At 37.2% G+C, this 25,008-nt stretch overlaps 1 protein-coding gene across 4 annotated transcripts; it reads right to left on the reverse strand.

Annotated features, from left to right (window-relative positions):
• Positions 1–1,986: 1,986 nt before the first annotated feature.
• On the reverse strand, positions 1,987–23,868 carry LOC141911272 (uncharacterized). Of its 4 annotated transcripts, none has more exons than XM_074802266.1 (3): positions 23,757–23,868; positions 6,557–6,598; positions 1,987–4,018 (listed from the first exon to the last, which is right to left on the reverse strand). In XM_074802266.1, the coding sequence occupies exons 2-3, from the start codon at positions 6,592–6,594 to the stop codon at positions 3,511–3,513; spliced, it is 546 nt and encodes a 181-aa protein (XP_074658367.1). In that variant the 5' UTR covers positions 6,595–6,598; positions 23,757–23,868; the 3' UTR covers positions 1,987–3,510. The 4 variants fall into 4 exon arrangements, with proteins under 4 accessions (XP_074658367.1, XP_074658365.1, XP_074658364.1 ...); XM_074802264.1 differs by lacking the exon at positions 23,757–23,868 and adding an exon at positions 23,286–23,376; XM_074802263.1 differs by lacking the exon at positions 23,757–23,868 and adding an exon at positions 20,577–20,711.
• Between the last annotated feature and the right edge of the window lie 1,140 nt (positions 23,869–25,008).

Consider the following 25,008-nt stretch of genomic DNA (forward strand, 5'->3'; position numbering starts at 1 on the left):
GGGTTTATGTACTCTGCCGTCACAGGGTGCTTGTCAATCACCAATTTTGACCAAACCTCGCCCAACGTGGTACCAGCTTTTTGAAATTGGCTTTTTCAAGGTGTTCGTCTATGTTTTACCATTGTTCAAATGTGAGCCATAATGATCATGTGGTAGAACCAGACCCGATAGTTCTTTGGATAGACAAGCCATTCGACGTTCAACGGGATTGTAGGCTGAGCGGCCAGATGCAAATGTAGCAACCACGTAAACATCTAAATTGTACTCAATAAATCTGCCCACAGCTAAAATATGGGCTTTGGGAAAACGTGGATTTTCATCCGGCCCACCATCGCACGAAATGACAAATATTGGTTTCAATTGCCCATCTGAATTGATAATAGTAGATTTGAATTCATTAGATTTGATCACTGTTTTCAAATCAAAACCATGGGTATATGCAGAGGAGCTGTCATGTTTTCCACTACGGATCGCAATGTAAGTTGGACCAGAATATGTTACAGCATTTTTGTCTTGCAAATTTGGGGCTATGGTACACCCTGCATATACCGATGGTATCAATTTATGTTTCTCCGCGACTACAAAATCGTGGTCTGGTAGGCAAACCCGATATTCCATGGACATTAACAGGGCCCTTTTTTATTGGCAGCGGTAATTCCTGTAGGTACCCTCGCCTTGTCATCCATGCTAAGCCATGTAGCTGAATTAGGCCCCATCATTGCACAGGCTTCCCGAATATGGTTAATGAAAGTCCAGGAAAAGTTTGCTGCAACATGTTTTTTAGGTTCGTTGCCCTGCGCTTTCGCCAATTTTACAGGCACAGTCTCCACATGGCGCTCCCCTTCAGATGTTACACTTGACCGTGGTTGAAGACGGAGATATGCAGCTGCACGATATATTGTGTATCCTGATTTGTGTAACTCGAGCGTAAGGTCATCGAGCGTTCTACAAGAGCTTAAAACCTCACACCTGCGCCGAGAATCAGCTGCACCAGGCTGAGAAGCAATTGAAATGATTGTGCCCAATAAGCCAGGCTGGTCACGTTCAACACGTGGCCTGCCAAACTCGGGACGGTTGAACTTTTTTTAACTTTGCCCCTGCTTCAGGATGTTTGTTTGTGATATCGTCCATTACACTTTTTTCTCACTCCGGAATTTCCTCATACGCTCTGCTTCTAGCTGTAGACGACGTAGATTAGTTTTTTTTTCTCAAGGTCAGACTTAAGTGTTTTTTTTCTGCCGTCATCAGGTAAAATACCAGCATCCCCAAGTGTGTATAGAGCTACCAATTGACCCTGCATGTCATCAATTTGGCCTTGCAGTTCATCTTGTTTAGGCTTTTCCCGGACCACCCGATCATCTAAAAAATCCAAATTTTTTACCCATTTTTGAAAATTGTTCAATGGTTTAATACTTGCAACCTTTGCCCGTAAAAATATAGCTCTTAAACACTCCGACAGTCACGTTCAATGATGGGCGTACTTTACTTTCAAAGAAATTACAGCATTAAACATGGCTTGCTATTCATATACAAGACTTTATCTCAGCCTCCCTCCCACCTATGATGTAGCAAAAAACTCACCTTTTTTGTCATCAGATGCCTGCGGAGATGCTTGAACCGTCGGTAGATCTACCCTCGGAACTTTTGCTGGAGGTTCCGCTGATGAGGGTGCAATGTGACCGGCTGCTGACGTAGTACTGCTCGTTTTTGGTACCGACGTAGTTGGTCCGGCACCCCAGAAAGTGATTGCTTTAAATTTGCGTTTACTGATAATCCCCTTCATATCTTTTACGTGTTGCTTTCTGCTATTATCGTCACTTAAAGACCTCCATAAATTCTGTCCATCGGACAGTTTTTTTGAGGGATAAGCCTCTTTGAAGACGGCTATGAAGTCGTTATACTTCTGAAGGGCAGCCATTACCACAGTTGAAAGTATGCATAAACAACAAACGAAAATTAATCAATAATATTTTATTTTGACGGTCTGTTTATTTTTGCTTCTACTTGTACACACATCGATTTAATTTATTGATTGAGTCATTTCGCAGCTGACTTGGTAGTGCTACAACAAGATATATGTATTTCTATCTGTATTATTATACGGGATTTGGGTGAAATATACAACATATTTTGTCCATTAAGTACGACGTACAGATTTGATAGCTGCCTGCTACCTATCGTACGCACTTCGTACGATCTGCTCCACAGGTCCTAGCTAGACCATGCGTACGTACTATATGGACGGCCCCCTACATAATTTTGAGTAGATCCTGCAATTATCAGCTCTATAAATATAATTAAAGTACCTAAATTTGTTGGGGAATCCCCCTAAAACACGGATTTGGCTACTCGCTAAGATTTGGTTATCAATTAAAATACTTAAGGGCACTGCTGGTGTCTGAAAATCTCAGGATCCACTCACTATTCACTTAGCTTCATTTCAATGCAAAGAAGTTTAAAATCCATGAGATAAAAATTTTCGATCCCACTCCTGGGACACCCCCTTTAAAGTCTATGATTTTCCGACAAAAGGAAGTAGGTACAATGATTTAAGATCATTTAACAAAAGGAAATAACCGTCTTCTTCATTCCGCCACGGTCAGCAGTCCGCCACGGTCCGCCTTTAGACAATAGCCGAAAAAATCTGATACAAATTGTAATTATCTCTACACTTATACAGCTATCATAAACCGCCTGTCACCATCGTTCCTAAATATTTTTGTCAGATTTTGATTTTTCTAAAATCATAACAATCTGTTACACTTCGTCTATCAATTTTCACAACAGAAACTAGTTTTTCAATATAGCTATCATGTATTGCAATAAAAAACACAAACAAATTGATGTGACTCTTGCTTGCCTTATGTTTGTGTTAGGGTTGAGATGGTTTGCAGGTAATTTCTACGTTACAGTCTTTTAACATGGCGCCAATCAAACCAAAAATGGGAAATAAGTCTTCCAAATAATAAGTTCAGTTCATCATATTTCAAAGTTGTGAATTAACATAACTCTTTACATCTGTATTCGTTAATACATTACGATATAAAAACACAAGGCTAATTTATGTTGATGTAATTATAACAATAATCACATTTAGAAGGAAATCAGTAATCATTTACTGTCACGCTAAAGCTAACTTATTGGCTCAAACAATGGCGATCCCTTAAAAGCTAAATTCAAAATTACTAAAAACATGCTAGGACCGAATAAACATTAAATCGTATAGTAAAGTAAAGGTAAAGTAACACTTAGATGAGCATTTATCTTGTTTTACATCCTTTTCAGCTTTGGTTAAAATACATCTGATTACACATGGTTGTAGAGTGTCACAATTTATTTACATGACTGTCCTAGGGAAAAATATGAATTCCGGCCAATTCTATACATCATTATAAGGCCTTTCTATAGATGACAATAAATGTTTACTCTCATTGTCCAATGTCGAATTCACAGTCATCACATCTTTATCTAAAACCGGACTTCAGACGAGAAATGACACTATTAGGGTGACTAATGACTACTAGAACTAGTAGAACTTCCACTACTAACCAATGCACCAGAAGCAATATCAACAATATAACGTCCAGATGCACTCTTTTCCCTGCTGCTTATTTGAACTGACTGAGCGTGTCCTATCTTACAAAAAGATGCAAAGTGCTCGCAGTTGCATGTTTTCAGGTTATATGTTCGCCATCGTATTGGGTTTTGCAATTCGGCTTTGGCTGTCATAACGACATCTTCTGCGGTTCTGTGAGACTTGTAGTCAACTCGGTAAATTTGATCGGAACCGGTGCCGCGTAACATACCCAACCTTCGTTTCAGAATGAATAATTGCTCGCCCCCAACTGCTTTGAAATCACTGATGCTCTTATATTCCACGACGCCTCTTGTGTCTAGAGGAACCCCAACCAGGTCAATCACTCCGTTCCGGTGGCTGATAAATATTCCATGGTGATAGTACGCAGATATGCCAAAAATACCGCACGAAACAGCAATTTGGTCACCTGGATTTAGCTCACTGTAAATTAAATTTGAATATATTTCCATATGCCATAAATTGTGAATCACTTTATCCAACAAGCAATAAATGCAAGAGTTGTGTTATAGTATGGGAGATGAGGACCCGAAATCGGCAATTCCATTAAATCCACAAGCCATACAAGTTTTATTATCAATGGATAGGTAACATCATCCCGGCGCAGAATCCAACAATGGTTATTTGGACAACTGGTCCACATCTCCAATAATATTACTGCAGCTACAGCATTAAGGCGAAGCTGCGATAGTTTGTCTTTTAATTATGACCATAGGAGGACAGTGATTATTACCATTAATGAAACATTGTGTTCATAATTAGTCCCCTTTTTGGTATTTTGATCATTGGTTTATTAAAATTTGTAAGGATGCCTGTGAGCAAAATTACGTATAATCAATACATGTTCTGGGGTTAAGAAATATAGAATCTCCACCGAGTATGTGGGGTGAATCTAAAATCTACAACGAGTGAAGGTTTTCTCATTCACGAGGCTTTGCTACAATTCTTAACCTGAAACGAGTTGTAGTTTTTAGATTTTAGGCTGGGGATTTTATTTCTACCCCACTAGTTTGATTTCATTCACAAAGCGGTGATTTTGACCAAAACAGCTGTTTACGTAATGTAAAAAACAGATCACGATGTTGTATTTATGCCTCCGCGTTTTCGCAAATTCATAATTACAAAAGGGCACTATTGCAGGAGCAGATGCAAAATCTAACCCACCCGAAAACACCGTCAAATTGTCCTAGTCTTGTTTCGAGGAATTTTTAAAATCGACACATTTTCCAAAAACTATTTTTGGTTAACCCTTTAGAGCCCTAGCGATTGTAAAAAATTATGCAATTTTTTCCAAATAGTCGAATCTCTTTTGGATTATTCTCGAAAGGTAAGGGGTCCACCGTTAGAAAGTCACGTGTATTATTGTGCCAAAGGGTATTTTAATGCATGACTAATTCTTAGAAATCTTGTTTTTAGAGACCATGCAGCTTTTGAATTCATATTTCATATAAATTAAGAATATATTATGAATCGATTTGATTTTCACCAAAAGCAAAGATGTTTCAACTTCCTGATACATTTTTTTTATACAACAAATTTTATCAGAGCCATAATCATACAAATACAAATATATTACACTTATAAATGGCCCTGGATGGGCATTACCAGGGGCGGATCCAGACCGTATTAGCCGTATTGCCCAATACGGTCTAGAATTTTTAAGTGCCCTTCGAAATTTCACCGGCAATATTTTTGACGGCATTATTTCAGCAACCGCTAATTCCGTGTCCGTAATCCGGGCATAATTATAAAATTAATCGGTATATACTGCTGCCAAGAAAGTGAGGAGAGATAATCATATTTGTAAAGACTTTAATCATGATAAATTAAAAAGGGCACTTTCCTTTTGCAAGGGGCACTCATGCTTTAGATGAGGGCACCTTGTCCTTCCTTGCCTTTTCAGGGAGGGCTAAAGGGGCACTCGTACTTTAGAAGAGGGCACTATACGCGGAAAATGTTGACGAAAAGGGCACTTTTTTGCCTAATTTTTAAAATTTTAGGGGCACTTTTGGTTTGGAAGATGGCACACGACATAAGGATAAATGTGAAGACGAGGCAATTTTTGCCGATTGTTAACAATGAAGGGGCACTTAGCCGTATTCTGTATGATTGTTAAGGGGCACTTTTAAAGATTATAGGGGCACTAGGCGAAGTTGGCGACAACCATTCTTTCATGGGTTCGCCAGCTTCATTTTTTATCCGCATGTGTTGAAATCTTGTCTCGAATTCATTTATTCTGGATTGCTCTGCTAGCCTCTAGAAGCCCTCTAAAAGCCTTTAAATGGTACCATATTTTCAAACCCCCCTCTAAGGACTTCGCGCCTTAGGCGCTCGCATTGACCTGGATACTGGCTGTGCCCTAAGATCAGAAAGGTGCCCTTAAATTTCCTTCCAATACTGTCTACCCATCCCCCTGGATCCGCCCGTGATTACATATAAGCAACAGGGATACAATATAACAGTATAAGTAATGGCATTGAAGGCATATACATAACAATATGGTGTTAGAAATGGAGGGTGAGGGTTAAATGGTTTTTAATATAGACGCCTGTATGTATTGTTTATAAAAGAGGATGTCTGTTTAATCAATGCTTCATTATTGAGTCAAGAAAGGCTTAAAATAACCATTTATCAAAAGACGAGTATAGGTTACAAAGATACATTAAGTCTTCTTTGGCAGTTGTTTTTATGTTGATTAGATGAATAGCTTTTTGAGATATAAGCAATATTTATATAAAAAGGTCTGATGTATTGTTGGTAAGCATTGCTGCTAGTTTGCAATTTCGCCTTAACACATGTACGAATTTGAATGAACCCCATATTCGGTTGAAAGCTAACTACCATTCATTCCATGTTTATAGCATATTAATTATCAATGTTTATCAATTCAAATAACCATAGTTAAAAGTATTCATCATACAATTAGAAATAACAAGGTTAAGAAATTTTACTATGACTTACCTGTCTTTTACAGAAACAAGTTTGTATTCTGCCATCATCTTTCTATGAATAACAAATATTGGAAAAAATTACTTAGGGAAGCATTCAAAATAAAATCAATAACCCAGCTATACCAGAGTCAGAGAAAATCTCGGCCGAGGTAATTGGCTGCGTCTTTACTCTAAAGTGTCTGACCTATAATTCATACTCATAAGTTTTACCTCCATTTACAGTCGGTGTAGGATTATGTCTCTTTGCATTAAAACATATAGGGATACAGTGTACGTGTGATAGCTCATTACATCTAGTTTTGGGAACCAATGATATTTTATCGTATAGAGTGGGACTTCATACAACAATAGGTCTCCATAGCACCCAATCACTTCATATTTCGCATTTATAATTTGCATTTTAAAAGTTAAATTGTGAAAATACTAATCAAGATTATCTAGACGATTTTAGTTGGACGCACATATTTTCAAAAACATGCTAAAATATGAAACATCCCTGAGTTCCATATAGGTGCAATAATGGCCTCCTTTCCGAACTATGTTTGGTTACCCTGACAAATCATTCAGATCATTAGAAAATAAGTCGCCAATGTTACAGTATTTCAACAACACGTTTTGTGGCATATCTCAGGAGCGGATTGGTGTATTTAAATGATTTAAACGGCGTATTGTAGGTAATCAATTGGTGTCCCCATATATTGCTAAAGGGTGGTGCACACACATTCGTACGCGACTGTCGTAGGTACCACGATCATCTTATCCGACGGGTACATCCGCCGCTCTTTCACCGCACTTTACTATGCGATAAATTGTTAACGGTTAATCGTAGTTCGTTGGCATCAAATAAGACATTGGCGGAATTCCGGAAAGTATCCGAAAATTTGTTTGGAATATAACATGTTTTGTTTGCAATAAAACCTGATGCATGGTTTAGCCCCCATATTTCCTAGCAAAATTCAATATAATTACGTGGAATTTTGTGCTGGTATTGTACCAGGTTGAGTTTTCTTGCAAAAAAATCACTCGACTGGAAATAAGACTGAATGCATTTTGTTTGATTCTTGGTCTAAACGATGGACCAATGGGCGGGAATGATCAAATTTTATCATTGAGCCTAGGTTCAGTGGTTAGAATAAATACGAAAGACATGCAGAAATTGGAAATAAACTGTGAGCCTTCCGAAAAGAAAATACTAGAATCAGACGTAAAGATTACCATTTTGAAACTAAAAGGACAGTTACACGTTTCAAATTATATCAAGACTAAAAAACAAATAATTAGCTCGAAACCCAATGCTTAATTAGACGTTTAATAGTTAAAAGTCAAGACCAATTAAAAGTCCAAGACAAGCCAAAAATGCATAATAAGTGAATCGACCCTAAAATAATCGGATTTTTAATTAAAAAGCCTAGACATCCTGAAAAGATATAATATATATAAGCAGCATATTACCAATACCGGATTGCCACGTATCTTGGTGGTCTCTGGATTTAAAATCCAAAACCAAGTAGTTACTTGTTCTCCAGTGAGTTCTTCTCTTGATGGCGGTGAAGGTGAATTTGACAAGGACCACTCGTTCTTTTATGTAAAATCCAGCTCACTAAGGTTCAACGAACAAACAATTCGAAGAAAGATCATGTTTAGATAAGTAAGTTGGATGCTGGTACTTCCTGATTTTGATAACGGTGAAATTAATGACAGAATCAAATGACACCTTGTTGAATCAGCCTTCATAGTTAATCATGCCAAGGAAAAACTGATTGCAAATCTAAATAACGGTTTTAGTCCTCATAACGACATTTTATCCGCAGTTAAATATTCATTTGATATAATTACTAAATTATGTGTTTGGAATTTGTTGTCTGAAATCGCTTGGATTTCTTCTCTTTATTTACTTAGTTCAGTTAATATTTATCAGTTTGATCTTCTTTCATTCTCATTGTGTGCAATCACAGCGTATCAATGTTCTTGGAATAGGTAATTAGGTAATTTCACTTCCTCTAATCTTTAAGTACAAATCTGGTACGTGTCCTGAATCTGTGTCATTTTATCTTACCAAGTTTACTTGGATTTTGTAAAAAAAAATATTGTCAGTTTGAAAGTGACAATAAATGGAATTAAGGACGAACGTTATTATTATGAAAATCCAAACGAAACCTATTTTCTATCAACATCTCAAACCGCGTTTTCCATTGATTATCTTAAAAATGTTTCCGTCTCAATAAATCATTTCGGTGCCTCTTTCAGCGCTCGCGGACGCCTACAACGAAGAACACGAAAATGCGAACAAAACAAGACCGCACTGTTCATCGGTCTTTTCGCGTACTCCAACAAGTGATTGTCAAAATGATTCCATAAATTGGTACCTGAATGAACTCAGACTCGAAGAAGCGTGGTTTTTGTACAGAATAACTAGGTCATCAAAACTGAACTACCCAAACCTGAAGACGCCAATATCAAATTTCAAATACTTAAATTTGCAATTTGCAAACAAGCGTGGCCGGTGAGTCTTTGAAAATCGTTCCACAATGTTAACAAGAAAGATATAGGCTACTGATCTCCTGCTACATTTCACGGTGTTGTCATATCGCGGAAAGACGGAATCGCGGAATTTTCCAAAAACGCGGAATTTCTTCATTTTTACTTTAAATAGAAAACGGGTTTTCCCACGGGGATACCCACTGTCGGACCGGGCACCGGACCGATCGATGCAACGAGTTAGGTGCGAGTCCCATTATTTGCAGGCAATTTTATATGGAATTATCATATTACGATACCGTTGACTGGCTGCCACCTGTAGAAGAAGTCAGAATCAAGTGGGGTGAAAGAGACCAGGCACCTAACGGTTCCTGAACTTCGCTGAAAAAGCTGAATCACTGAAACGCTGAAACGCTGAAATAAAAACGCCGAAATTTCAGGGAATTTCTGAAAAACGCCGAAATTTCAGGGAATTCCCGAAAAACGCTGAAATCGTGCTAGGTACCAACAATACACGTTTTGAAATATTTTCCGGGCTGGTGTCCGCTGCTGAGTCCTGAACCGTGTTTTAGTCTCTACCTTCGGTTACAGAGACATGCATGGACAGTATGTGTTGAGTATACTTCTAGAGGGCCACTTGTTGGACAAATTAATTCGCTTGAAATCCGGATTTTTAATGCATACAGGCAGCATAATGAGGAAAACCCATTCACAAACCGTGCAAGCCAACTTAAACATTATGCTCAATATTCCCTGCAAGACGCAAAATATCTTATTTGAATGTTCATGTATAAAACATGGAGCAACTTTTCTTTTGTCAATACGTTGATGGGCGACGGACTATATGGTATTCTCTGAAGCAGGTAAATTAAATTTGACAGCTAGTTATATAAATGATGCAACTTTTGGACAAAAGGGATCTAACTAAATTTCTTTTTAATTCACTGTGGAATGGAATGGATTGACGCCAATGGCATGCAGTAGACCCCTACGTATGGGTCATACTGATTAGCGTCAACCAATTAATCTAAATCGGGCAAACCATTCAACAACTGTGAATAATTTATTTGCTGTGGCGTGATAATAATTAGTTTTTGAATGAAAGAAAGAAATGACATACCAACTATTAGGAAATGTACCGATTCTTATTTTTAGACTACTACTGAATCTATAAAAGGAGGAGTCATAGACAAAGTTGATTTGCTTAGCTGGAGACACTTCTTGTCAAGTACATCATCTCAAGTACTGGGTGTTTTGTAAGTTTAATTTCAGTATTTATTTATTAAGTGCTGTTCCCTCGGACCGCAGTGCTTTCAAACTAGGCCCACCCCATAGGCTATATCGTCCAGGGTGTATTAGCTATTATTCTTTTATATCCTACTAAAATGCACCTTTTTCTATTTTTAGATTCAGGCTTAGAATGTGCAAATTCTTTGAGATACTGAAAAATCAGATGGCACCAGTAAACTTCAACTGCGAAATTTGCAGCAGGATAGCTGAACGACACAATTTTTAAAAATAAAATGGCTATTCGAATGCTATTTCGATAATAACTCTATTCAACCAGAGAGAAATAAGTCAATTGTGGATGTACAGTACACGCACTTTTCTTCCCTGTTTCCTGGTACCTAATTTTTAGTCTTAAGCTAAGCGATATTCTAAGGTATGCTAGTGGATTTCATTAGAATATGAAGCAATGGAACCAGAATTCTAGCCAGGGTTAAACGAACTATTGATTCTGATATAATGTAAGAACTGATTTCCTTTGTGTAATCTTGCAGAATGTGTTATGTATTATTTCAAGCTGTTAAATAATATAGTTAGACAAACGTCCAATTATTGGATCTTTCTTGTTGACTCGTTTAATTTTGTGAGTTAAGAGTTCCAGTCAATCCACAATGTGCAGTGCCTAGCCTTCATCTACACTAAAGCCAAGCCTGTGTATGGGAAAATATCGTTCGACTCCTATAGGCCAGACAAGTCAAAGCATGCAATACATTGCAGATGATAGTCTCCGGCAAGTCGAAAGAGAAAGTAAACCAGGTTTTACCCCGTACCCTACCCGGGAACAAAGACACTTAAAGACTCCTTCGTCCTGGTAGAAATTGTTGAAATATGGCACCCAATCGTAGCAATGCTAAGTACAGGATACTATGACGGTTGAACCTTTATCAACGAATTTCAATGACACCGAAAATAGAATCAAAATAATCATTAGTTCCATGCTAGCACTTAATTTGGGTTATCAGGTTCAGCCTAACTGTACTTTCATTCAGCTACTACTTGTTTGAGACTTGGCAATGATAAGTTGCAAGAAATTACCAAACATAAGAAAAAATATTGTGAATTAATATTATTTTAAATAAGAATTTATTCAAATGAAGTGATAACTTCATTGTTAGATCGTACCGGTATATGCACATAAAACTATGGCAAAAAACACATCTAACAATCCACGCAATCCGCAATCGATCAAGTCGATCATGACGACGACCTTAAGGCATGTCTCTGTAACCGAAGATAGAGCATAAAACACGGTTCAGGACTCGTCAGCGGACACCGGCCCAGAATAATTTTCAAAACGTGTATTGTCGGTACCTAGCACGATTTCAGCGTTTTTCGGGAATTCCCTGAAATTTCGGCGTTTTTCGGAAATTCCCTGAAATTTCAGCGTTTTTATTTCAGCTTTTCAGTGTTTCAGCTTTTTCAGCGAAGTTCAGGAACCGAGGCACCTAATGTCTATTTCTACTAGGCAAACTTCGGTTATCGAAGTTCATCGACTTTTTGAGAACTTCAGAAACGAATATTATTAGATAAATATTGAGCACGTTCGCGCTGTCGGACCGTAGTTGTAGATGGTTGCAAACATGAAATCCTACGACCAAACAAGTACCGGTTCAAATTTCTTCGTCAAATTCGTCCAGTACCGGTACCAATAAGATTCTTTTGATCCAAATAATCAGCATAGGAACATATGTTATAGCAGTCACACAGTAAACATTAAAAAAAACAAAACCATTTTATAATCTTTCATATCATTTAATTCTAAAAGATAAACCACATTCCCTTATAACAACAATGTAGACACACAACACGCATGAACAATCCTAAGCCAGAATGAAATATACATAATGTCTATTTATTTTCGTCTGACATCGATCCAGTTCCACAGTTGTGAGTTAACTCTGAGTTACTTAGAATCAATAGAGTCAAATCTTAACTCGGAACTGAGTCCTGGAGAATCCCATGGTGTCATCACAAATCCTACATTTACGTACCATCGATTTGTATTCCTTCAGTTAATGCAGCGATACTCTGTATCACTGAATTCGCAAAGCACGTATTGCCTGGGTTCTACATTATTTGGAACAGTATCGTTAAGTTGTTGACTGGCGATAAAATAAATTATCAAATACTAATTCCCGGTGTTGAAAACCTGGGTCCGATGCCCTGTCCGACAGTGGGTATCCGCGTGGGAAAACCCGTTTACTATTTATAGTAAAAATGAAGAAATTCCGCGTTTTTGGAAAATTCAGCAATTCCGTCTTTCCGCGATATGACAACACCGTACATTTCACATTGAGTCCATGTTAACACTACATATACTTATGAGAAACCCACATAACAGAAACGAACTAGGATTCTAACCATCTTAACCCTAACCTTAAAAACTATGGTACTCTCAAGCATAACCACCCACCGAAAAGAACCTAACCCTGTAAACTCTAACTCTCTAAACACTAAACCCTCTAATTTCTCTCTAAAACCTTATTCCTAACCCCCCTCCCCCCATTAAAACCTAACTCTCTAAAGACTAAACCCTAACCCCCTAAACCCTAACCCTCTAAACCCTAACCCTCTGAACACTAGAACCCTCTAAAATCTAACTCTCTAAACCCTGAACCCTCTAAATTCTCTCTAATTCTCCGAACCCTGAACCCTCTAAACACTAAACCCTAATCCTCTGAACCCTATAAACCCTAAACTCCTAAAACCTAACCCTCTAAAACCTAAACAATAAACCCTAACCCTCGAAAACCTAACCCTCCGAACACTAAAACCCTCTAAATTTTAACTCTCTTAACCCTGAACCCTCTAATTTCTCTCTTACCCTCTAAACCCTAACCCTCTAAACACTAAACCCCCTAAACCCTAACCCTCTAAACACTAAACCCCCTAAACCCTAACCCTCTAAACCCTTACCCTCTAAACACTAAAACCTAACCCTCTAAACACTAAACCCTAGCCCTCTAAACACTAAAAGCTAACCCTCTAAACCCTAACCCTCTAAACCCTAAACCCTAACCCCTTAACCACTAAACCCTAACCCCCTAAACCCCTAAACCCTAACTCTCTAAAACCTAACCCCCTAACCTCGTAAACACTTACCCTCTAAACACTAAACCCTGACCCCGTAAACAATAAACCCTAACCCATTTAAAACTAACCCTCTAAACCCTAACTCGCTAAAACCTAACCCCCTAACCCCGTAAACACTTACCCTCTAAACACTAAACCCTGGCCCCTATACAATAAACCATAACCCCTTTAAAACTAACCCTCTAAACACTAACCCTCTAAAACCCTCTTAAACCTAAACACTAAACCCCTTAACCCTCTAAACCCAAACCCCTTTAAAACCTAAAACTCTAAAACCTAATCCTTTAAAAACTAAACCCTAACCCCGTAAACCCTTAGCCTATAAAACCTAACGCTCTTAGACCTAACCCCCAAACACCACTCCTATAAACCCTAACCCCTTAAAACTATCTTCAAATAAACCAATTGCCGTCTTGATATTCAAATGCTGATTGTTTAATAATGGGAAATGGTTCAAGAATCGCAGACAATAACGCGATTCTTTGCGATCTAATTTTAAAATAAGCTTAGCAGTTTTTAACTCGTTATATTAAAGGTAGGCTTATTTGAAGAAAAAGAACAAAAGTGGATTAAACATGTGTGCGAAACGAAGGGGTGTAGGGAGGGGTACGTCACTATCGATGGCAATGAAAAGCTTCATCGGGCAGTGTGTGCAGCGGATAGTGAAGTACATTTTAACGATACAAACTCATCAATCAAAATCAGAACCATCATAACATGTCAGGATGACCCTTCTTATGGCGGGAAACACAAAGAATAGAATTTTCCGGAAAATTTGGGAATTATTTCGGAATTGTCGCGGGTGACAAAACCAAAATATTGAATTGTCGCGGGCGACAAAACGTTTTAATCAGACGCCTACAAGCGCATTTAGGTCACGATTTAGGGATAGCAATACCAACTACGAGGTATATGTTGCGTAGAATACGCAAATGCAACACAGTATTTTCTACTTTTTAAAATAAAATAAAATCAATGTAACGTTAGAAGAAAAAGTGTATCCAAATTTTTCAAGCTGGAATATCACATGAAATTAGATCACAACCGTTTACGAGATATTTATTCCGCAACCGTTTACGAGATATTTATTCCGCAACATTTATAAACGCAACAAATTTACGCAACATTTATCATTCTGTACAGCCGCTTCGTAACAGATTAACGTAACATTTCGCTCATCTCGCGTGCGCATTATAATTGACTCGAATTGAATCTACACAATGTCTCTTTCCAAAAAACGTCGTCTGACGCTAGCCGAAAAACTTAACGTCATCGATGGTGAAAATGTGAACTTCAAATCGGTGAGTCTAAATTTTGTGCATATCCGTAATAAATGAATGAATCCCTAAAAATCTACAAATATTATAATTTATAGGCTTTATGTTCTCTGTCGTTTTAGGTTTGCTATCACTACCAGCAACTTCATGATCATGATATAGACTCAGTGAACAACAAAAGCGAGATAATGAAGTGCCATGTCATTATCAAATATGGGCATGATGTGGTCACTAGATCTATTCTACGCCATAATGTAATACCTTTTTGGTTTTCGGAGACAATTCGAAAATCACTTCCACAGATGAACGGAGAACAACTTATTCCCTATGAAATGTTGAAGAATATCTTTCATGATTATCATGATCAAAAGTCAAGTCATTTAGCTGTCCTTGGACCTCCAGTTGGTATGTATAACAATTTTCTTGTACTCCAATTAGTATTGCTCTAGCACATGTTGAATCTGTAATATTTTTTGTACATAGGAAAGTGTTTTGAGTGTTATTGTACACTGCAACTGCACAACAAAGTGATTGATGTTCTCTTTGTTACTCATGGAAAAGTCATTTCTAAAAATAAGGTAGGCTATGTTGTCCTTAAGTGGTAGGCCCTTAAACATGAAAAATGTAGATTTTATTTCATTAATTCAGATATCTTTATTCCAGATCAATTTACGCTGTAAGAATTGTCAGATTAATTACGGCTTTGATAAATATGGCTCCACTGAAAAAGGATATTCATTTTATCACGAAATGAGAGACTCAATTGTTGCAACTGATGGGATAATTATTGACCGCAGTCTTTACAATTTTCAGAGATCGTTATCGTAAGTCAACTTAAATTTGAACAAAAATTTCATGGCTTGAACTAGGAGAATGATATATGTTATTAGATTAATTTGTAATCTTTCATCATTTTAGCCTCCATTCTTGGGTTTCGTTTCAAGGTTTCGCCGAAAGCTTTAATGATGCTTATATTTTAGAGAAAAGTGAGTTTTAGAGGTATTAAATTCGTGAAATACTCACTCAGTTTATCTGTCATTATTTTGTTGCTTTAGATATTGATCGGCGTTTGTGGGCTGAAGCTTTCTGGTGGGCGGAACTTGAAACAGAATTGCGCGACCTAGACCTACACACTAAATTCAAGTTCACCAAAGATGCAGACCGTGAAGATTGTATGGTCATCATAATCTTCGAAAGAGGACAACATACGCTCACCCACCAAGCGACTGTACAAGTGCTTGCAAAATGCGAGGTACAGTAATTCCAGTGATTGATGTACACACGCTTTTGTATCTTATTTGGTAGTGTGTATCTTTTTTCCAAAATAATTGTTTCAGGCTGTGGAAAACTTTGGGCAACAGATGGAATATGGAAAACGCAATTTTCTCATTGCATGTTTTCAGTTAAAGTAAGGGTATTGCTAATACCGGTAGATTCTTTCTGTAGAAAAGGGAATTCGGTGTGACTTTAACTGTTTTTCGTGTTTTTTCAAAACCAAGTATCCGGCATACCAATGGTCGATTTACCGGATGTCTGCACAAATCAGCCTCTTCACAGAAAGGCGTTTTGTGCAGCACATTGTAACTTTTGTGAGCAACAGAATCCACCTACCGTCCAAAATATCAAAGCAATCCAAAGGATGATGGTCATCGTCGTGTAAGAATGAATTATCTTGATTTGCGCTACGATTTTTGAAACAGTGTCCAGTTTTTCAAGCCACGCCCGACAGTTTTGATGCGGTACACGACGCCTTGGACGCCTTCCGTAACGGCATAATGAAGAAAAACCGATACGGGTCGCCAGTCTCCCGACGCCCAAAGGAACCAATACCGCTATGCTGCGTTCGAGAGCAAAACACGACAGAATCCACGAAGAGGTTTTGATTCCAAAATTGTTGAGCACTATTCCAAATCTACAGGTGAATTCGTTCACGGTGTAGAACACGTACACACCGTACGTGGTGCCGACCACGGTGTTTTTTTTCAGTTATAAAGATGTTTATTCCGAATATTAATATACATTATAATATAAGTTCCAGTGCCAAGGTACAAGTACATTATAGGCAAAATGGTTAAGTTAAACATTTACAAGTTACAATTCGGCGTAAACCAGACATAAATTTAGAAATGTTACACGATGGTTTATATGAGATGGCTAACAGAGCAGGTACTGTACAGTGTAGGTGTCTAATGTTGGAATTGTTGGTAGTTACTAAGAATAAATTTTGAAACATTTTTTAGCATTTGAGTGTTAGTGCGAATTCACGGTGTGAATTCGTTCGAGAGATTTCATAAAGAGTGACGACATAAATCGAATCGGAGAAACCTAGCGGTACCAGATACTGGAAGGTGCACGCATCTAACGTGCGACGCAGACGAGACATGACGACTACAGACAGTAAACTCCTGGTAACACCGGTCACCATCCAGAAACAGATGTAAATATTGAACGCTACTTGGAAAACCCAACCCAGATCAACAATCACGGGTAGAGATTCGCCAACAAATATTGGCGGAGAACCACAGCACTGGTGGTAACAGCCATCATAACATTAGTGGAGATCAAGGTCAAAAACAGTAACATAACATTTCAGCGACCATATCATTACATTTTTTACTGTATGTTACAGAGAATGGTGCCTCCGAAATATTAATGTAATATTTATAAGTTAATCTATAAGTGAATTCGTGTGATGGATTAGTAATTAGAAGGGTGTCTTCTTTACCATGCTATGGATAATAAATCATGTAGACCACACACAGCTAGGGTTTAAAGACTAATCATGAAGCAACCCAGGTGTGGTCTGTACACAAAAATTCACTTATTAATTTATATTAACTTGGGAGGAATAATTTTTTTCTAGGACACGCTGTATGTACTGACATCATGGATCATTGTATTCAGGGGTGGATTTAGATGGTCCAGAGGTTCCACCCTCTTCTGCTAAGACAACATTTTCATAACCAGCCAAAAGAAAGTTACACTAACTTTGGTAAATTATTCCAAATAATTCGTTCTAGAATCTCTCAGATGCTTAGAAAATACACAACGCTCTTTACCGCTACCCCTCTCCCCATTAAAGATTCTTGGATCCGCCCCTGCATACATTATAAATAGTCCATGTGTAAACCTCCAAACAGATTGGAATGGTTCTGCTTTGTACCCTAAAAATATAGTTTTGGTATCAAAGAGGACGCAGGACTTTTCTTTTACCTGATCCCCTAACCCCACTGTCTAATAAGAATCGCGATCTGTTCAAACGCAATTCTGCTTCCAAAAATGACTACAATATCTAGAATGTTTAGATAACTTACCTCTTGATGTTACAGAAACTATAAGGTGAATATACACTAAGTCTACTGCACAATAAGTATTCTGCTGAGCCACTGGACTGCGATAGTTGAAAATTCCCCGACGACGTTTAACCCGACCCCGGTCACATGATATATTTTATAGTTAGATATTAGGTAATAATCGTCACGTGTCCTGTGAACCCCGTACATCGCCTGACATAACGCCGTCTGATCAGAATTAGACGCTAAGGTTATTTTTAGACGCCGCAGAGACTTAGCCGTTGCTTCGGGCTACCCATTAGAAAATATTTGTGTAAAATAGTTATTTTCTGCAGGCAAAGTGTGATCAACTCTAGTTGATTTCAGCGTCCAATGAAATCAATTTTTAGGTCCTGAAAACTACTATTACCTGAAAAGAAATTATTCTGAGTAAGGTATGAACCCAAGATAATTGCAAAGTTTAAAATGTACCTAGATTCAGATCACCCGGTATGAAATACTAGTAATTAAAAGTGGATAAGATCATGGTATTTCTGTTTATTTGAAGTAATTAAAAGTGGATAAGATCATGGTATTTCTGTTTATTTGAATTCCTCGTTATTTTAGGCAGATGTATTTTCATTGTCTGAGATTTGATGTTTGAACTGTTGATCTTGTCAATGAATAAAGAGACCTGATTGAAAAGTTATCCTGTTTACAAGTTATTGATTAGGACTTGGGGTAATCCTCCAATGATAGGATTGAGTTTCCATCACATGGGCTCGTATTTGAGGTTTGGGGGTGAACTGTAGCTGTTAAATTTATTGATTATTCTATATTTTACGTTATGTTATACAATCGTAAATACTTCTTGATGTCCCTCTGTATACCTCTCGTTTCATTTCAATTTCATTTCATTTCATGTTGTTAATTGACAACTCTGGAAATGAAAGGGTTAACATATAATAAATTAATCAGGTGTTTTATCTTATTTTTATTAGATTGCAAGTTAGGATATTTGATAAAACACTAGATAAACTAAGTGATAAAATATGCTGGGTTGCTTCGATTGTGAGGGCTAGATACCTGCAACGATGAGTTGAAATAGCAATCTAATATCTATTTGAATATAGAATTTAATCTGTTACTACCAGCTGAATGACTACCATAGGTATTATGGTAATACATCTATAAACAAGTCGACTATCTTTCTATCCGTTTTGTCAACTGTTGTAAAACGAAATTATTCACTGCCAAATTAACAGTGAACCGCCGAAACTAAGCACTTTCATAACATTTTATAATACGGTTCTCGATACTGAAACCTATGTTTCGTTTAACTTTAGTCTCTGTCGGCAATAGCCGAAGTATTCTTTGAAGTAGTCTTTGAACCGCAGCTGTCAAGATGATGGAGCTATGTAATTACTTGACCACATGTACTCTTTTTAGTGTAGTTTATATTATGGGAAATAAAGTTAGTTGTCTTATGATGCTGATACAGTAAAGACGCGTTCGCCCGGTTTACTCTCTTCTTCTCTTACGGACCTGGTCCTCATAAGTGGCAGTGCAGCCCACAGTCTCTTCCAATTATTTTTGGCCAGGTCTAGGGCCAGGGGGTCATGGATTTTTGTATCCGTTCATATTTATCTTCGTAGTATCCAAATATGATCAGCCTAGTTGCGTACTGGCGCACTTACCATAGACATTGGAATCGGTCGATTTAGAAATATCAAATAGGAAAAAATAGACCCTATACAGCGTGGAATCAGAAATTGTCTTCATTGTTCACCCGCTGTATGACCCACAAAGATAAATTCTTTTATCGACAACTGAGCTAATTGACCAACAATGCGCTTAGAAATTATGACTTGAAGAATGAGAAATTCATATATATTGAATGCAACAAATTGTCAAACGGAAGTCAGCGCCTGACCTTGTATTCTGAACCTTAATAATTTGTTACTCCATAATTATGTAATGATGTATTAGCCCACGTTTAAACAGCCTCGCCACTGAAAAATTCCTTCCGACGCCTCTGTAACAGAGGAAGGAATTTTTCAGTGGCGAGGCTTATTTCTGAAGGATGGTCTGGGGGGCTCCCCTGGAAAAATTTTGATTATTCAATCGCCGGAGATGCGTTTTGGGGGCATTTCACGGTCTCATTCACAGAAGCAAGAGAAGTCGTGAGCCAACCACCTAGTACGTTGAACGACGAGCTGCTACGCGGTACAGCGTGCTTTTGAAAAAAATTTTGTTAAGCAAAAAAGTAGGGCGGCTTTGGCCGCCCCTGCCGCCCCTGTTCCGACGGCCCTGTTAAAATAATTATTGCAAGTAAATGAACTCGTTAACTGTGGGTTTTGCTCATTAACTCTGAAATGCTGAGATCAATATAAATCTATACCAGTTATTTTGATATAAGCCTTAGATCAGTTTATAAACCAACCACCAATGATTATGGAAACTCATACAATATCAATTTCCGATGCAAAAGTTTAAGATCTGTATTATGAACCGACGCCCCTCCCCCTAATCAGAATCGCCTTCTGTTCAAACACAATTCCGCGTTCACAAAGTTGACTAGAATATTTCTACAGTAAATTATAGATATATGAATAATATTTACCTCTTGATCTCAAAGACGATTGTAAAGAAGAGTGTACAGGTTCAGCACAGACACTAAACTCTTAAAGTCTAATTATTGCTGATACAGAGAACCAAACTAATCACCTCGGAATATTTATCACATATGCACCGCGATGATGCGTATGAATTGTTTTTCATTCTAGTTCGTGTTAAAAACATTTCATATGAAGCATTCTATTGGCCAACATTCATCATCCGTTTAGATTACCAAATAAGGTAATAAATACCATCATCGTCAACCCGGGCGATAAATTATCATAATCATTGTGACCATATCCAATCATTTTTTAGTTTAGTTGAAATAACCAAATGAGGTAATAAATACCATCATCCACAGCCCGGATCAATTGATATGTATGGACCCGAGCTTTGAAGTATGACAAATGAAGAACATAAAATAGAGTTTAATTGAAGAAGTCCCACAATTCGAATTTTAAATGATATAATTAATCAAAACGAATTCGGATTGTTCTTCTGGAAATTGGTCAACCTTAAAAATCCCGCTAACAAATAGTCTCCAAGCATCAACATGGATGAGTGGTACAATCATTTCAAGTCACTTAGTTCTCCTGACATTAAGGCTGGATCTACGTCGTCTTGTCTCAAAGAATACCTTAAACATCTTGAAGAAAGACCATCAACATTCGATTATCTGGATTTAAAAATTACAGAGGATGAAATTTTACGAGCTTCGAGAAAACTGAAACCTAATAAAGCATCTGGTTTGGATTCTATTTTGAATGAATTTTAATGCCATATTAACTTTTGGAAAATATCCGGAGGAATGGCTGAGAGGGATTATAATTCCGCTATTTAAAAAGGGTAATAAAGACGATGTGTCTTGTTATAGAGGTATAACTATAACAAGTAATCTAAGTAAACTTTTTTGTATCATTTTGAAAGATCGTCTGACATCCTATGTAAAAGATAATGGTATCCTTTCGGTGAACCATATAGGTTTTCAAAAAAATCCAGAACTTCAGATCACCCTTTACCCTAAAGCATTTGATTGATAAAAATACCCAGAAACGTAAACAGAAATTTTTGTGCATTTATTGATTTCCGGCGTACTTTGATAGCGTTATTCACGATGCTCTTATGATTAAATTGATGAAATGTGGTATAAGTGGTCGTTTTTATGATGTAATCAAAGATGCGAGTGCGATAAAGGTTTCTCAAGAATTTCCTGTTGAATTGGTGTTCACCAAGGCAATATTTTAACTCCTTTACTTTTTAACATATTTATAAATGATATAAACCAGCTTTTCGTGGACTGTGACGTTCCTGTTTTATATGATCATATTGTACCCTGTCTCACGTATGCCGATGATCTTATTTTAATTTCCCACTCGAGCAAAGGCCTAACAAAGTCTTTTGCTAAACTTGAGCTTTACTGTAAATTCTGGGGGCTGGAAGTAAATATCCCTAAATCGTGTGTTGTTGAATTTAACAAAGCAGGTAAATTAGACTGCACAAATAGCTACATTTTTAATGATGATGTCATAGATTGTGTTAGAAGTTGCAATTATCTGGATGTCAACATCCATTGTAATGGCAAATTTAATCTGCTACAAGATTTACTGTTGAGTAAGGGTTTAAGAGGGCTTTTCAATCTAGATAAATTCCTGGGTTCAAGGATTCATGTATTGTACAACAACTACAGCTTTTTAATTGTTTGCTCAAACCAATAGTTATGTATGGTAGTGAAGTTTGGGGAGTGTTGCCCTATGTGTCATTTCTAAAGAAGTCAAATGGGTCACTCACGGATATGGGTTTACCATATAACAAATGGGTAGTTCAAAAGCTGCGGTCAAGATTTTTCAGGTTCATGATGGGGCTCCAATTTCACCAATTTTTGGTGATTTGGGAGTGGTTCCACTTTATATTGATATTACTATGTCAGCTTTGAAGTACTGGATGTAAGTTTTGTCGTCGGATTAATTGATGTACTTGTCCTTTTTATATATCATATAGGTGATGGATAGGGTTGATGCCAAATGTACTTAAATTGCATCTCAGAGCCTTAAAAATTCAAAATACGAACAACCTCCTCAACGGGCCATGGCATGTATGGTGAAAATGTCTCAAAAGGACACAAAAGGATGTATTACATTTGTACAATTGGGTAATAATGTGTCTCATGTGGTCATTGAATATGACGAAATTTTGTGAAAAACCGATTCGATAGGCATATGACCTCTCTTCAGGCACAACTAGGATTGATTAACCGTAATTTCGTTCTGAACAACACCAGACAATATAAAAGGCATTGATTAGTAGTAAATTACAACGACAAATAAGCGTTATCTGACTGAAAATAAATTATTAGTCTAGGAATGAAGTCTCTGGTTACTATTTTGCGATGATCCGAGAATACAACTGACATTCAGTCTCCAGATTTAGAAATATACCAAAATTACATCATTCGCCCAGATTGTCAAAACTTATAGATGATAGTAAAATAAAACAGCAAAATCACAATAAACAAAATCTGGAGTAACACTTTATAGATCTACGCGCCATATAAAAGGCATATCGACAGGCATTCAATAAAGGCGGGGCAAGCTAACTTTAACTTTAACGGTGAATATCACGTAATTACACATCAAGAACAGGAAAATTTACCAAAATACTTCTTCATTTATCTACACAGTGAATACGGAGTAGAATGTTTAATTCGATTACTCACGTTGTTATTTGTTAGTTGTTAGTTCTGTCTCTTTCTCTATCTCTCTCTAGTTACATTTATTCTCTTCCTGTAGACCGTCTCTTAACGTTCAGTTATAGGCGTCAACAACGAGCTGCAACAGCCTCAGAGTATCAGATGTTACCGTTTTACACGCATGCGCACAGTAAGTGTTGCACGTCCACAGCTTGTTATTGGATAATAACAATCATTCGATGTTGCGCAACCCCGTAATCTGTGCCCAATGGGAGAACTCTTGATTATAACCGCAGTACTCAAGTATTCCTTAACTAAATCCTCAACTCATCTTTAACTGTTTCGAAAGTAAGCTTCTATTGGTTACTATAGGTCGATGTGCTGCTCCCACAAACATCGTGTGATTATATTGCGAATATATCATCAAAAAGGTGTTTAGAGTTAATTGCAAGTGTTTTGAATGAATTAATAACTTATAAGAGACTTTTCTGACTTTACCTTTCTCGTTTTATTGTGGGATTTTTGATACATAGTCTCAGCAGCAGTGGTTGTTATGTTCACGATGATTCATCAGCTAGAGGTCTGTGTATACATAATACTGTGTTTACATATATCTATTTTCACAATTATTGCGCGCTTCCTTGTTGACTCCGATCTTATCTATATCTAAGAAACCCTCATAAACGCTACAAATGCTCGTACTTGATAAAAAAAAGTTTAGCCACAAATGACTATTATTTTGAATTCATGCTTACTCATTAAAATTAACGATCTTAAAGTTTAATTTTTTAGATTAATTTTTGGAATTTCTGTTTACAGTTTGGATACAATTCGACCAAAGTATACATTTGCTAAAAATTACCAGTTTTTTGTGATGCCCTACATAAAGATTGAATGTACATGAAGACAGCGCACTGCGTCAGTAGCGTGGGGTTGCAGTGACCTATAGCCGTCTGCTGCACTACTTTCATTATAATTTCGACTGGCTAATTCTAACATCGCTTTGTCTCGTTACAGTAACATTCGAAAAACAATGTATTGTTTAGTTCAAAATGATTACTTGACTTGTTCAATCTATATCTTCCTCGACACAGCGATGTGGGGAAAATCAGAAGTAATGCTTTACAGTAAAAATCAGATCATATCCTGTAACTAAATACTGCGACCACCCGTAATATTAGCAATGAACCGTTTACTCTATAGAAGCTCATTCGCATTGTTAATATAATACAGCATTTAGTTGAAAAATTAAAAGATCCAATTATATAGAGTTGAAAAGGAAGAGTTGTGTTTTTTTGAAATAGTAGTCGTGTTTCTTAAGACGAACCAGCCGGATCGTAAGATCACACACAGATTGTTTCAAATGGTTCATTAAGCAACAAGAGAAATCCCGCTATAGATTCGGCCAAAAATAAAAAGCTCTATTTATTTCGACTATTAGCCATCGTCGGGTGTACTGACGATTCAATAAGTAAAGTCTATCTCTACTGGTAAAAATACGTTTCAAGTTGCAAGTTGTTTTTAACGAAAACAACAGAAATTGATAAACGCGCTATTGAAATTCCCCCGGCACATAAGGTTGTCACGATAGCTGGGGACGATCGTTTAAAAAAATTATCAGCTGAATCTATTTTGTCAATATTGTTGTGCTTTACTGATACAAGTTTGTTTTAGAGACAGAATTAGGATAAGCATTGCTATTGAAAGTATATTCGGTAACTATAAGCCTGCATCAGGTTGAGTAAGAAAT

The sequence above is a fragment of the Tubulanus polymorphus genome, chromosome 9 (assembly GCF_964204645.1).
Source record: "Tubulanus polymorphus chromosome 9, tnTubPoly1.2, whole genome shotgun sequence".
NCBI lineage: Eukaryota > Metazoa > Nemertea > Palaeonemertea > Tubulaniformes > Tubulanidae > Tubulanus > Tubulanus polymorphus.